Genomic DNA, 14,411 nt, shown 5'->3' with positions numbered 1-14,411 from the left:
TTAGGTGGATATATGTGCATAATTATGTCTTCTTGATGGATTGCCCTGTTTATGAAATAATTTTTGTTTCTAGCAATAATTTTTACCTTAAAGTCTATTTTATCTGACATTATTGTATCCACTCCAGCCTTATTTGTTACTGTATGCATGGTGTATCTTTTTCATCTTTTTACTTTCAACTGATTTGTATTATTGAATCTAAAATGTTTCTCCAGTAGTCAGCATATAGTTAGTTGGACCATTTTTACCCATTCTGCCCTCTCTGCTGATGTAAATGGAGTGTTTAATTCATTTAATATAATTATTCATAAGGTGGGATGTAATCTGGCATTTTGTTTTCTACATGTCTTGTCTTTTTGTTCCTTTATTCCTCCATTACTTCCGTGCCTTTTTTTGTTAGTATTTTCTGGTGTATCATTTTAATTCCTTTGTTGTAGCTTTTACTGTATATTCTTTAGCTATTAGTGGTTTTCTAGAGGATTGTAATTAAACATTGTAATTTTTAACAACGTAGTTTGGATTAATATCAATTTCAATAGCATAAAAAAACTTTTGTTCATATGTAAGTCTTTTCCTTCCTTTCCTTTTACTGTTATTGTCATACAAATTGTTTTTTCACTTTGTGCACATCAACAGAGATTTATAATTATTGTTTTATGTAGTTGCCTCTTAAATCAAATGAAGAAAAGAGTTATGGACAAAAAATGCATTCATACTGCCTTTTATATTTACTTATATAGTTACCTTTATCAGTGCTATTTCCCCATGTGGATTCCAGTTACTGTCTACTGTCCTTTTCATTTCAGCCTGAAAGACTTTGTTTATTATTTCTTATAGGGAAGACTTGCTAATGAATTATTTTTATTTACCTGGGAATGTCCTGGTTTTTTTTTTTTTTTTCCTCTCCATCCCTCTTAATCTCTTAATATCTTTTTCATTTTTGAAGGATAGTTTTTCTGGATATAGAATTCTTATTTGGTAGTCGTTCACTTTCGGGACTTTGAATATGTCATCTCACTGCTTTCTAGCCTCCATGGTTTCTGATGAGGATCCTTTGTAAATGAGTCACTTCTCTCTTGCTTTCAAGATTGCCTTTGTTGTGATTATGTGTCCAGGCATGGATCTCTTTGAGTTTATCCTACTTAGGGTTCATTGAGCTTCCTGTGTGTATAAATCAATTTTTTAAAATCAAATTTCAAAGTCTTCAGCCATTATTTTTTCAAATATTCTTTCTGCCTCTTTCCCTTTTGGGACTCCAATTATGCATATGTTGGTACGCTTGACATTGTCCCACAGGTTTTTGAGACTCTATTCATTTTTCTTCATTTTATCTTCTGTTTCTCAGATGAAATAATCTTGATTGACCTGTTTGCTGATTCTTTCTTCTGCTTGTTCAAATCTGTTGAGCACCTCTTGTGAATTTTTCATTTATTATATTTTTAACTTCAGAATTTATATTTGGTTAATTTCTTTTATAAATATTTACTATTTGGTGGGGGCACTTTCATACTTTCCTTAGACATAATTTTTCTTTAGTTCTTTAGTTCTATTTAAAATGAACACATTTTAAATAGCTGATTTAAAGCTTTTGTCTAAAAGTCCAATGTCTGGACTTCCTTGGGTACAATTTCTATTGATTTTTTTTTTTTTTTTCTGTGTATAGGACATACTTTTTGTGTCTCAATTTTTGTAGAAAACTGGACATTTTAAAGAATAATGAGGTACCTCTGGAAATTGTATTTACTTACCTCCTTGCCAAGGTTTGATATACTTGCTGTTTTTTATTTACAGATTCTTCTGAACTAATTCAGTAGTCTATATCCTTTGTAATGCATGGACACTGAAGTTGCTGCTTGGGTGGTTTGGTGGTCAGACTGGGCAGAGATTTCTCTAGACATCTGAAACCAGTAAGTCTCCCAGTCTGTGTCAAAGCTGTGTGTGCATGTTGGGACACTCCTTCAACACTCAGCCAGGAAGGTGACAGCTCTGCCTTTGGTTTCACTTTCTGCTTGTGCATCAAGGTCAACCTCACATGACAGCTCTGGATGTTCTTAAGTCTTTCCCGGGCAGGAGCATAACCTTTGAAATGTACAAAACCCTATGAATGCAAATGACCGTCTAAATTTCCAGCAATATCAGAGCTTTTCCAAGCCCCTATGGACATCTCATTCCCCAGCTTTAAGTTTTAGGTCAGCCTACTGTTTGCTCCATCTACCACTTCAGGAAGCCAGAAAGTTAATCAATTGCCTCTGAGACTTTTTCAACAAATGTCTTTGGGGAAAAGGCTTTTAACACCTGGCAAGGTCCAATCTGGTAAAATAAAGACAGTCTCACAAGTAAGGTCTTCCAGGGAATGGCCAGACAGTCCAAATGATGACAATTTTCTGGGAATGAATCTTTAGAGGAGTTCCAACCCTATTCTGCCTCCTCCAGTGGCTTTCAGGCTGCTATTTTTCAAGGATAAGCAGAGATAGAAGAGGGTGGGTATGGAAATAGGACAAGTTAAAAATGTCACAAAGCTCACTGTTCATATTGAGATTCAGCCATTTCTCTTGAATAAATACTCCTTGCATTGTTTCAGTCTTTGGTAATTTCCTGAATTCTGAAAAAAGTTGATTCTGACATTTTTTGCCAATTTTTTTCTTGTTTTTATGGAAGGGAGAATTTTCAGAGATCCTTGCTCCACCATTTTCACTGGCTTTGATTTCAATATTTAAAGCCCCCCTTTCTTTCTTGACAAAATGAATTTGGTTAAACCAATGAAGCTACCATCATGGAAACTTCTGAGCATTCACATGGTTCAAGCTCAATTAATCTATAAAATAATTAGAATATATTTGGTTGCTGTGAGATGCAAGTAAACTGGATACAGTATGAGTTTGAGAAAATGGCCACACTCCAAATGAACGTGCCATAATTTTTCAGAGGGCAGACTCAGAGTTTCAGAAAATCTTTTCATTATAAATATATATTTAAAACTTGGATCATTATAGACTCAAAAAAAATCACTAGACAAAACCTGATATTCTTTAACACAGGCAGCAAGAATAATCCACACCTGTGAGTGGAAAAAAACACAGCCATCCTTGCAAGTCTCTTAATTACACAAAGAAATGATCTCCAAATGCTCCACCTTCTGCCCAGCCACACTGGGCTGGCAGCACTTTTCTTTCTCCGAAGTACAAGGGACCATACAGTCATGCTTCAAAGAGAACATCCTATGCTGTGAAGCAATCTCTTTTCCTGACCGAGGATAGCAGTCACTCAGCTATGATCAATCCTTTTCCTAGAGACACCTGAATCACTTTCAGATCTATTAGCTGGCTGATGACAGAGGGAGGTACTTCTCAGGTAGGGACAGTGAGATTTGGATGATTTTTAGACAGACATTGAGCTATTTTCAAGAATACAGACTTTATAAAAATCCTGTTTGAAGAAAAGGCAAGATATTCACCGAGTTCCTAGAAAAATGTAGGAGCTCCTCATTAGGAGTGAGCAGGAGTGAATAGAAACCACAAGAATAAAAGCATGATAAAATGGCCAGGATTACGTAATGAAGCTTTAAGGTTCTTATAGAGAGTGTGTTTGTGAGCCTGTGAAATGAATTTACATCTCAATATTTAATTACATCAGGTTGCATTAGAGTTGGTCCAGTTAGGAATCCATATTCATAAATCATCTGAATGTTTTGATTTGTACTGAAGCAATGTATCATGTTAAGCATTTTCTAGTAATGATAAGAATGTCTGACTTTTCAATTAAGGAAGAGAAACATACCTTTACTATCAATAATTTTTAAAACCGGCTTTGCAAGTTCTGGAAGATTACAAAATAGGGATATATTTTAGGGAAAACTATATTCAGAGCTCCATAAGCCAACTGCTGCTGAATCCTTTTTTCTTAGACTGCAAACATTTTAATTCATAATGCTCAATGTGAAGCAAAACTGAGATGTACATTAAACTAGTCAGACAAGCTAGAATGTGAAAGGTTTTAGTGAGCCATTGATCACAGGTTGTTTAATATACACCTCATTTTTCCAGAATCGGAAGACCAGATAAACAAGAAAGAAATTCATCACTCTTCTCTATTAGCTGGAGTGGATACTCCACCAGCTAGGGATCTTTTGTGAATTAATCATTTAAGAAATTTTAAAAGTGTGCTCAATGTACATATTAATTGAAGATGCAACATTTCACCTACAGAATGTAAGTCAGGTTTCTGTTATGATAACAATTAGGCACACTCAAGACCACTGATAGGGAAATCCACTAAAATGGGTCCCCTTTGTACTACATCATAAGAAGGCCTCTGCTATGAAGGTATCCTGGACTTTAAAAGTTACCATTAACCACACATGAACTCACTGATGGAAACTTACCTGAACAGATGATACTTTCCAAGTAGCTCACTTTTTTTTTGCATTACTCTTACTTGTGTGAGGTATTTTTCTACCTACCATAACTGTTGCCCTAGAAAACAACATATATAATAATTTTAGATTCACTATTCTGAAAAGCTTTGGACACAATCCAAATACACAGCATGTGGCAAATTTTCTCCAGTCGACAACATTCCTTTATAACATCAAAAGATTAAGAATGACATCAGAGAATCCAGCACAAAATTTCCAAAATGAACAGCACCAGGGAAATCACATACGTTCTATTTCTCATCAATTAAGCTCAGGTGCTGCTCCCAAGGATCAAGGTTGTGACTGCCCAAAGGTTGTTTTCCCAGCCCACTGCTGGTGTTCATCACACTGTAGTTTATAATGGGCAGAGACAGGATGCTTGGGTGGTAAGCTTCTTTGTAAAATTTCAGACAAAGTAAAACTAATGTATTGTCTCAATGAGAATCCTGAATATCAGGTTAGCACACTGCATAGCTCCATTCCAAGACACAGGATTGTACAGGATGAAATAGAAAGATGTAGCGACATATTTACTGTCACTTAAGTGACAGGTAGCAGTCATTTAGGCCTGAAGAACATTTGTGAAGTTTCATGCCATGTTTTTTCACCTGCCAACTTATATACATGTAGAGGTTATGCTACAACTTCAATTATTCCAAAGGATGAAAGAAGTTACATTTTGATATAGATCTTCAGTTCCTATTATACTACAAGCCTTTGAAATGTTAAGGCTGAATAGACCAAGTTATGAAAAGGGACAAGAGGAAGTAAGAACAGTGCAGATACAGTGGGAACACATGGACACTTTCTGCCTTCGCCATTCTATGTGGATAGTGTGTTTTCTGGGCAGCAGGTGGTATGACTGTAAAAAAGATCACACATTTGTCAGTAACTACGTAGGATTTTTTTGGCACTGCTAGAGTCTAGCATTATAGATAATAAAATTCCATCAACCAAATTTTTGATTAAGTCTGACAATTTTTGAAAATAATTTTTCTACCAAGTAAACCTTGGTTCTCATTTCAGTCTGCCTTTTAGAAAACTCATCATTAAAATAAAAAAAATTAAAAAACGAATCACTTCGTAGCAACCAGATGAACATCTGGCAGCAAAGCAATGTTAAAATGCCATCCTTTCAAAGAAAGAGCAAATACGTGACTCCTCCATGACGAGCAGTTCTTTCTGGCAGGGTGGAGGCTCACAGACTTTCTGTTTCTGGACTTCCCTGCAAGTCCAAGGCTGAATTTGGACCCTGCTTTTCCTGTATTTTCTCAGTGCTATCTGGACAGTATGTTAAGTATATAAAAACTAGGGTCAAAATGAAGATACTCTCATGCAGCAGGTAAATAAATGTGCATAGGCTGTACTTAGAATCACCCTGCTAAAACTAGAAGTAGCTGAAGTCTGTTTTTCACATGTAACAAAAATACTTCAGTCAGTATAAATGTAACCATAAACCTATCTAACAAGAATATTGGGGGTCTTATTTTGATGTGTATTTTTCTCCCCCTTTCTCAATATATGGAAACTGTTTAAATCTACAAAGGCTCAGATTTTGGAAAGCTTCTAATATGCCTTCAAAAAAATCTTATCAGGAAATAAAAAAATTTCAAAAATTATTTTTCTGTAAATAGTCTTTTATAATATGAATGTATTTCTTTACAATCTACATTTTTGTTTTAAAAATCCCTCACAAAGTCTCTTAATACACTGCAAAATTTATAAATGGTTGTAACTTGCCAGAGGGTGTGTGTCTGGGATCCTTGCTGAGCCTCCACGGGAGGCTACTGCGGCCGCCAGCTCAGGCACCCCACCCTGCTGCTCCAGGCTACCGAGGCCAGGGGACTGCTGACACTCTAAAAACTGACAAGTTCCCCCTGGAGAAACCATGGAGAATAACCTCTTGGGGAAATAATTCTCTGGGGAAAGAAAGTGATGAGAAGTATCACTGAAGGTATGTGTGATCAAAAGTTAATTTGGCTGTAATATCAAATTATGGTTCTTCAGGGACTGGAAACTTGCTTTAAATTAGATTTGGGAGGCTCACCAATCTAAATAGTTTATGTATAAGACACACTCACATAGAAAGGAAAAACACAGAAGACAAAGGGTCCTTAATTTGTGGGTGGATATATTCCAACTTGGGGGAAGGGTGGTGGCATTTTAGCTCTGAAGCCCAATTGTGACATTTCCAGAGAGTTCCTCAGCGCCCCCACGTTGGACAGGACAGGGTGGAAGCGCCTGTTCTGGCCTGGCTGGACTCTCCCGCCCTTGCCGCGCAGTGTGCGACGTGCAGGCAGCCGCAGTGTCAAGCTGGCAGTGCTCCTGAGCCGCTTGTCTTGAGTGTTTATCAGCTCAGCAGGTCAAAAGTCTGCAGACACTGGGTGGAGCAGCAGTAAGCCACAAAACTAACAGTTGTCCTCCTGGAAGGGGAAAAAAGGGAGAGAAAAACACTGTGAGTTCAAGATTAAAGTCTCTGGATCCTTTCCACTGGAGACAGTCTTGTTTCTTTGTTAACAGGAAGGATTAGGCATGGTCAACAAACTGCATAATAGAAATGTAAATTTCCTTTTAAAACTGAGCACTGGAATCAGGTGAGATATGTGTGTTCATTGTGTACTCATTTTAACGGTAGTGTTCAGATGACATGCTATCGCTAAAGTAGCAGCTAAGGAAAAACAAGCCTTTTCCATATTATGTTCTGAATTCTGCATACTATTATGTTCTGAATTCAGCATACTAGAACCAATAGTCCAATCATGGAATTTGAAGTACATTATAAAATCATATATATGGAAAATGTCACCAATTTAGCCAGGACACATATATATCACAGAGCTTAAACAATATAATTTTGAGGAATTCATCCTGCAAATGTATTCACATAGTTGTGCGTAAAGGAAATTTCAGAATCTGAATAATACAGTTGGAAGGTCTTCCCACTTAACAGAGGAATCCCTTCTCAAGCTGCTGTTGGGGCACCCACGAGCCCGCAGGGGCCTCTGATCCATCTGGACAGCTCCAACAGTCTAGTGGTATTTTCACAAGACCCTCCATGCTGTTTTCCACTTCTTAGTCCAGTCTCTGCCTTCCTCTGCGGCCCAGGAAGGAGACCCCTATAGACTCTACCACTGAAGCTGCCTGATCTCTGGCTTCTGGGTAGGCCAGTGGGAGGCACCTGTGGGAAGCTGAAGGGCAGGAAGAGAGAAAGGTGTTTCTATCCCACTCCTCCTCTGCCCCTGTGACTAGAGCTCCCACTGGGCAAGGCCCTTTTGACAGGTCTGGTTCTCACCAGGCTCCAGAGCTCCCTTTGCCCCTCAAGCCTGCGGACTGAGGATGGTAAGGGCTTCCTACTGTTGTGGGTCCCTAGGGGCCTCATCATCCTTGTGGGTGCTCTGAACTCTGCCTGAACTTCAGTAAATTGTCCCTTTTCATTAGTTTCTCTTCAAAATCCCAGCTGAATGTGTACTTTGTTCTCCAGCCCTAATACAGTGTGTGTTATGGGGTGTGGCCCAAGGAAACGGTCCATCAAAATGACATTCTGGGGTTGGGATGGTGAGTGCATGCATGGCCTCCTTGCTAGGGAGAAGTGGGACACTGCTAATCTGTTGAATGCTGTGGCGTCATGATTACTCAAAATATCACTCAACCAGAATGTCAGTGGAGGTAAGGCATTGAGTGGCTGTGGGACTTGGTTGCTATGACATCATAGCGAATTCAAAGTTTGTGGAGTGGGGTGGCTTCTTCCAATTGTGCTGAAGAGATCTCCAAGAGAAAAAGATAAGCTTAGTGCCTTGAAATGTCAACTCAAGGCATGGGCAGAATATCAGGAAGTTTCTAGGGTGGCCTTAAAGGAATCTTTATCTTATGAAGGTATAAAGAACATGGCTGAAGCCTGAATGTAGAGGTTTCAGGATCACGTGCCAGATAAAGGTATATTTATGTCAAATCTCTCACACAGGTAAAGGTGCTGGTTGGGAAGGAGTGGGAACTTGAGACTTGAGGTGGGAGCCTTTGGATAGGCATAAATTTTAGAACCGTGAACCTCTAAACATTTCTTCACATCAGAAACAGGCCTTTCCAACTTCCAAGAAAACTAGCATTCCCATGCATAAAAATGTTTCAATGGCTTCATCTGAGGAGGCTACCCTAAAAAGGAAGTGCCTGTTTTTTCAAGATCCACCACTACCATCAATACTCATTGCCTTTAGGGCCATACAGAGAGTACAAATCCTTGCATGATCCAGAGAGATCACTGCAAGGTCCACTACTGAAGGAAATAATGTATACACTGAAGGAGCTTAAGGACTTTGTCCATTGTATTAGTAGGAACTTGGAGAGCACACATGGAAATGGATTCTAAGTACGTTAGTCAACAAGAATAGATGTAAGGTTGGATCAGGCCAATAAGGGTCCTTCACCAAGGCCTTAGAATACAATGTGTCACTCAAGCACTTGGAATGGTTAACAAAAGCCTTGACTCAGAGGAGGTCTACAGTCGATGAGACAGAGATGCTAGAATGCCCCTTGCAGACTCTAGGGGGAAGAGATCAAAGGCTTAGAGAAATGGGAATGTTGGAGTGGACCCAAGGTGGTATACCCTGCTTAGCTACCCCCTGAAAATCTCTAAGAGGGTCAGGAAGTCTTTCTCTTCTCTAAGGTATATATATTTGCAAGGGGAATACAAATTGGAAGTAGCAAGTACACTTGATGCCTTAATAAGACGTGCTTATCAGAGGTGAGAGAGAAACCCTGCAAAAGCTCAGTTACCTGATACATTAGGGGAGTTTCAAATGGGAAGAGGAGTTGTATCTGGAACTGCCCACTATGAAGAAATGGACATACACTTGTGAGAACCTTTTGAATTTTGGAGGAAAATATATTTGGGTGGTGACTTTTGGTTCTGCCAAGATGGGGCAGCCACATTCCTCCCAGGTCCTTCCTCTTAGAACCAAAACACTCTGGTCATAACACAACGAACAGGAATAGGAAGACTCTGAAAAGTAGAACAGAGGCAGACAGCCTCGGGACCTTTGAAGTTGAGGAACAACACAGAAGTGGTGAGTTCCCTGGGTTACCTTATCGCTACATACATTGTAGACAGGACACTGAAGAACCACCAACAGGCACAGATAAAAACACCTCCAAAAAAATCCTGTTCCCCCAAGCCAAAGGACTGGGCCAGGGAAATCTACAGAAGCAAAAAGTAGACAAGTAGTTGCTTAGGGCTGGGCATAGTGGGACAGGGTGGTAAGAGCTAAAGGTGCTGGGTTTCTTAAGGGTTGAGAAAATGTTCTGAAATTGACTGTGGTGATGGCTGCACATATCAGTAAACACACTAAAAACTACTGATTGTATACTTTAAGTGGATGAAATTGCATGATATGTGAATTATCTCAATACAGCTGCTGAAAAATAAGAGAGCTAACAGGAGAAAGATAAATCCACAGTTAGAATTGGGGACTTCAATACCTTACTCTCAGCAACAGACAGAACTACTAGATAGAAAATCAGTAAAGGTATAGAAGAACTGAACAACACAATGAACCAGAGGATCTAACTGGCACACACAGAACACTCCACTCAACAGTAGCAGAATGTACATTGTTTGTTCAAATGCCCATAGAAGATTCACCAAGATAGACTATATCCAAGACTATTAAAGAAACCTCAACAAGTTTGAAAGAACTGAAATCATATAGAAGAGATGTCTGGTTTTACCTCTAACACACAAACAGCCTGGAAACTGTCACACCTGTCTTTACAACAAGCACAAGTTGAACAAACTCAAAATCAACAACTTTTTTCCAGTCCTTCAGAGAACTAAAACTGAACAACAAACTGTAACCTCAAAATCTGGAGAGACAGGTGAATCCAGAAAGTAACAGCTGACCTCTACTTACCTGGGCGAAGCTTCTAGAGCCATAAACTGGCAGCAACACTTAAATGAGAATGTTTATAAATTCTGAGACATAAAGTCACAACTTAAAAGATTAGAAATCATAGAAACTACATTTGCATACTATAATGGAATTAAACTAGAAATCAATAAAAAAAGAAAGTGGAACATCCCCAAATATTTGGAAATTAACTCAATTCTAAATAATATGTGGGTCAAAGAAGAAATCCCAAGAGAAATTAAAGATACATTAAACTAAATGAAAATGAAATACAGCTCATCAAAAAAATTATAGGATGCAGCAAAAACAATACTTAAAGGGAAATATATAGCACTAAATACATATATTAGAAAAGAAGGAAGATCTAAAATCAGTTACCCAGGTGTCGACCAAGAAAGCAGAGAATGAAGAGCAATTTAAGTCTAAAGCAAGTAAAAATCATAAGAGCATGTTCTCCCAAAGTGTGAAAATCAAACAACCCAGTTCTTTGACCCATGGATCAAATGACAACATTTCCATGGTTCAAAGAAGTCTCAAAGAAACAAAAATACATGAACTGAATTAAGATGAAAATACAAATCAAATATCAAAAATCTAGGGACATGGCTAGAGCAGTGCTGAGAGAAATTTATAGACTAATGCTTATATTAAAACAGAGGAAAGGTCTCAAATCAATAATCTAAGCTTCTACCTCAAGAACCTAAGAAAAGAGCAAAATAAACCCAAAGCAAGCAGAAGGACTGAAATAACAAAGAAGAGAAACCAATGAAATGAAAAATATCACTAGGATTAAGAAGAACAATAAAACTGATAAATCTTTAGCAAGACAGACAAAGATAAAAAGAGTGAACATACAAATTAATATTAGAAATGAAACAGGTGATCTCACCACAGATCCTACAGCCATTAGAAAGATATAAGGGAATACTATGAACAACTTTATGCTCCTAGATTTGTCAATTTAGAAGAAACGGACCAATTCCTTGAAAACCACAAACTACCAAAACTCAATTGAGATTTTTAAATTTTTAAAACATAAAAGTTGGTTAGAACCCTAGTTCATATAATTTTTATGCTACACCAAAATGTACACATTGGTATAAATCACAATTGAAAAGAACATCAGACATAAAATGATCTTAAATGTCAAGGGTGTTTTGGTAGATTAGCTGACAAAATGTAATTCTCCCTGTGCTTGGTTTTGTTTTTTCCAAAAGATAATCATGTTAAATGGAAATCATTCATAGAAGGGATACATTTCATACCATAACCATAGAGTTTTTAAAAGTAAAGCTTCCATGCAAGAGAATCCAAATCCATGAAGATGTGGGTTTTAAACTCACTGAAGCATAATGCCCACTGGATCATCATTAACTCCTTAGGAAGCTCAAGGGGGTGGGATGAGTAAGCTGGAGGTGTCGTATTTGTGCTACAAAGAAATCCCAAGGCTGTGTACTTACTTGCTTTTGTGAAACTCATCTAATAACATATTGTATCTGCTTGTTGTATTATTAACCTGAGTCATTACAAGCACACCAAATCTGCTGCCTTAAGAATGGATCTGTGTTGGTTAAGTCCTGGATTAATTCCAAAACCGTGGCACCAGAGACATGAGAGCTTTAAGGGAGAAACTCTGAGCTAAGCAGTAAGCTCTATAGTTAAGAAAAAGATGCTGTTAAATCCCACAAAGAACATCAGACATGACATTTGTTGCTTTAGAATCTCTGAGCATATTTACAGGCAAGGCAGAAGAAAGAGCATTTCAGCTTGGTTTGAAAATACAGAAATACCACTATTCCTTAAAAGAACGAATCACAATGCTGTTGGTACATATTGGAACCCACGAAAATCATAAGAAACGTGGGATTTTTTCTGCAAACATGTTTCCTGATTAAAAACAAAAAGCATATCTTTGAGTCATACAGAAATTCAAGCCAAAAGAAAAATAATATTTACAAGACAGAATTGATCAGATAAAATCCCGAGCCCCTATACGTATTAACTTACTGAAGAATCATCTAATAACACTGTATTTGCCATTTATGTTAATAGTGACTATCTCTCATGGGAAGATTCCACATGCAGAATCAGAGGCTTAAATGTCACATAGTTGCTTCTCTCTTGATTGGTCCTTGCCCTTGACATTGGGAGTGAGATGTGTATGTAAAAAGAATTAGGTGGTTTGGTCACAGCAGAATTCCTAGTACCTAGTACAGAGCATGGCCCATAGCGGATAATCAGTAAATAATTTTTGAATGTCATAATGAGGAAGAAACAGTTAGGAATAATTTACTTAAATTTGTTGAAGCATATTTCACTTGTGGAAAATTTTGTAAGTCACCTTAAGAGGGTGCCAATGAATAGACTTCTGCTGAAAGAAAAAAAATCCCCAAAAGAGTATGCAAGTAATGTCAGTACTATTGATATTACTTGGTTTCACATAAGAAGCAAAATGTAAAACATTTCCTAAGTGACAAAATCAGATAAGAATTCTACAGAAGAGATTATTAAAAAAATGAAACTACTATTGAGTGGGAGAAGGGAGTATTAAATTGTTCTGAAAGATGAAGGGAAACCTTAAGATAAAGCCTGTTCTGCATGCCCTCTAACAAACAGGTCTCTGTCCCAAGGCACAACAATAGCCCAGACATCTGGCATTCTCACGTAGTCACTCTATCCTGGGAGACCAAGAATTCCTGAAAGAACCAAGCTCTATAACTCCGAGAGTGAAAGCGGCCTGCCTGAGCCCTTCGTGCCATTGCCTACCACAGTGCCCTGCTGGCAGCAGACGCTCCTGTTTGCTGACTGATCAGATAAACTAATCAACGAGAGGAGTTCCTCTGAGCTATTTGGAAGTAACTTGAAAGTATTTTTTAAAAAACCATTGGCCTACTAATGCTTTAATAATTAAAAATATTTTTAATTTCTGAAGCAATACCAGTTGCAAAAATTCAACACCACTCAAAGGAAATCACTGTTATGTTGGTATATGAGTCCTTGAAGACTTTTTCTACATATACGTAACTGTTTAAATGTGTGTATATGTGCATGCATATACTGTATATGTGCAATATAGAAACACATATATTCACACCCATAATTATTTGACAAAAATTTGATCACACTATGCTACTTTCATACAACCTGCTTAAAAATATTTTTACAAAAAATTTTATTTATTTATTTATTGACTGAGTCTCACTCTGTTGCCCTGCAGTGGCATCACTGGATTTAAATATCTTTCTAGACTCTTTAGTGCACACACTATTCACACACATTAATGTGTTTATATAATATATACACACATACATTTCAAAAGTATCTTGTTCAGAATATTAGAGAATCTTTAATTTAATATTTGTGAGTACTATTTCAAAATTTCTTCATGCCATATGGTGACACACTTACTAGCCGGCACAACAGCAAAGACATAGATTTAGAGCCAGACTGGTAGGGTTCAAATCCCAGCTCTACTATGAGACCTTGGCCCAGTTTCTAATATTCTTATACTGGTTTCCCCTGTAAAATGGGGATATTAGGTTGGACCATATGGAAGTCCTGAGGCATATGATTCAACCTAACAATAGTACCTATCTTATATTACTAAGAGAAGGAATATAGCTCAACGTCCAGGCTGGATTTCCTGAACTCTAAGACCAATGAGTTCTTTCCATTGCATCCCAAGGCCTGATTGCATAAAAGTAGATATGTGACCACAGCAAAACCTGAATGCATACTATAGTATCTGTTACGGCTAAAATTTATCCCAACAATATGAGAAGAACCATTGGGTTACTGGGCCATTTGTAGTTCCTGTCTCAAAACACCCCTGTGACTTAAGTAAGAACTTTTAAGTGCCTGTGATGGATAATTTTACATGTCAACTTGGTTAGGCTATGGTGCCCCACCAGTCTACATGTTGCTGTAAAGGTATTTTTTTTTAGATGTGATTACCATTGAAATCAGTAGATTTTGAGTAAAGCAGATCACCCTCCATAATATGGGTGAGCTTTCTCCAATCAGCTGAAGGCCTTAAGAACAAAGAAGTAGAAGGCGTTCTCCTTAAGACTGCAAGACAGAAACCCTGCCTAAGTTTC

At 37.7% G+C, this 14,411-nt stretch overlaps 1 protein-coding gene across 2 annotated transcripts in view; it reads right to left on the bottom strand.

Moving 5' to 3' along the window:
- Nucleotides 1–6,120: 6,120 nt before the first annotated feature.
- The window catches only part of LRRC28 (leucine rich repeat containing 28), a 119,783-nt gene continuing 111,492 nt past the window's right edge, over nucleotides 6,121–14,411 (bottom strand). For both annotated transcript variants that reach the window (XM_069465780.1, XM_069465781.1), the window contains one exon: nucleotides 6,121–6,837. In XM_069465780.1, coding sequence (XP_069321881.1) covers nucleotides 6,765–6,837 — 73 coding nt within the window. In that variant the 3' untranslated portion in view covers nucleotides 6,121–6,764. The remainder of the gene's footprint in view (nucleotides 6,838–14,411) is intronic.

Source organism: Eulemur rufifrons, chromosome 3 (genome assembly GCF_041146395.1).
Source record: "Eulemur rufifrons isolate Redbay chromosome 3, OSU_ERuf_1, whole genome shotgun sequence".
NCBI lineage: Eukaryota > Metazoa > Chordata > Mammalia > Primates > Lemuridae > Eulemur > Eulemur rufifrons.
This window is presented reverse-complemented; position numbering and strand designations above follow the sequence as displayed.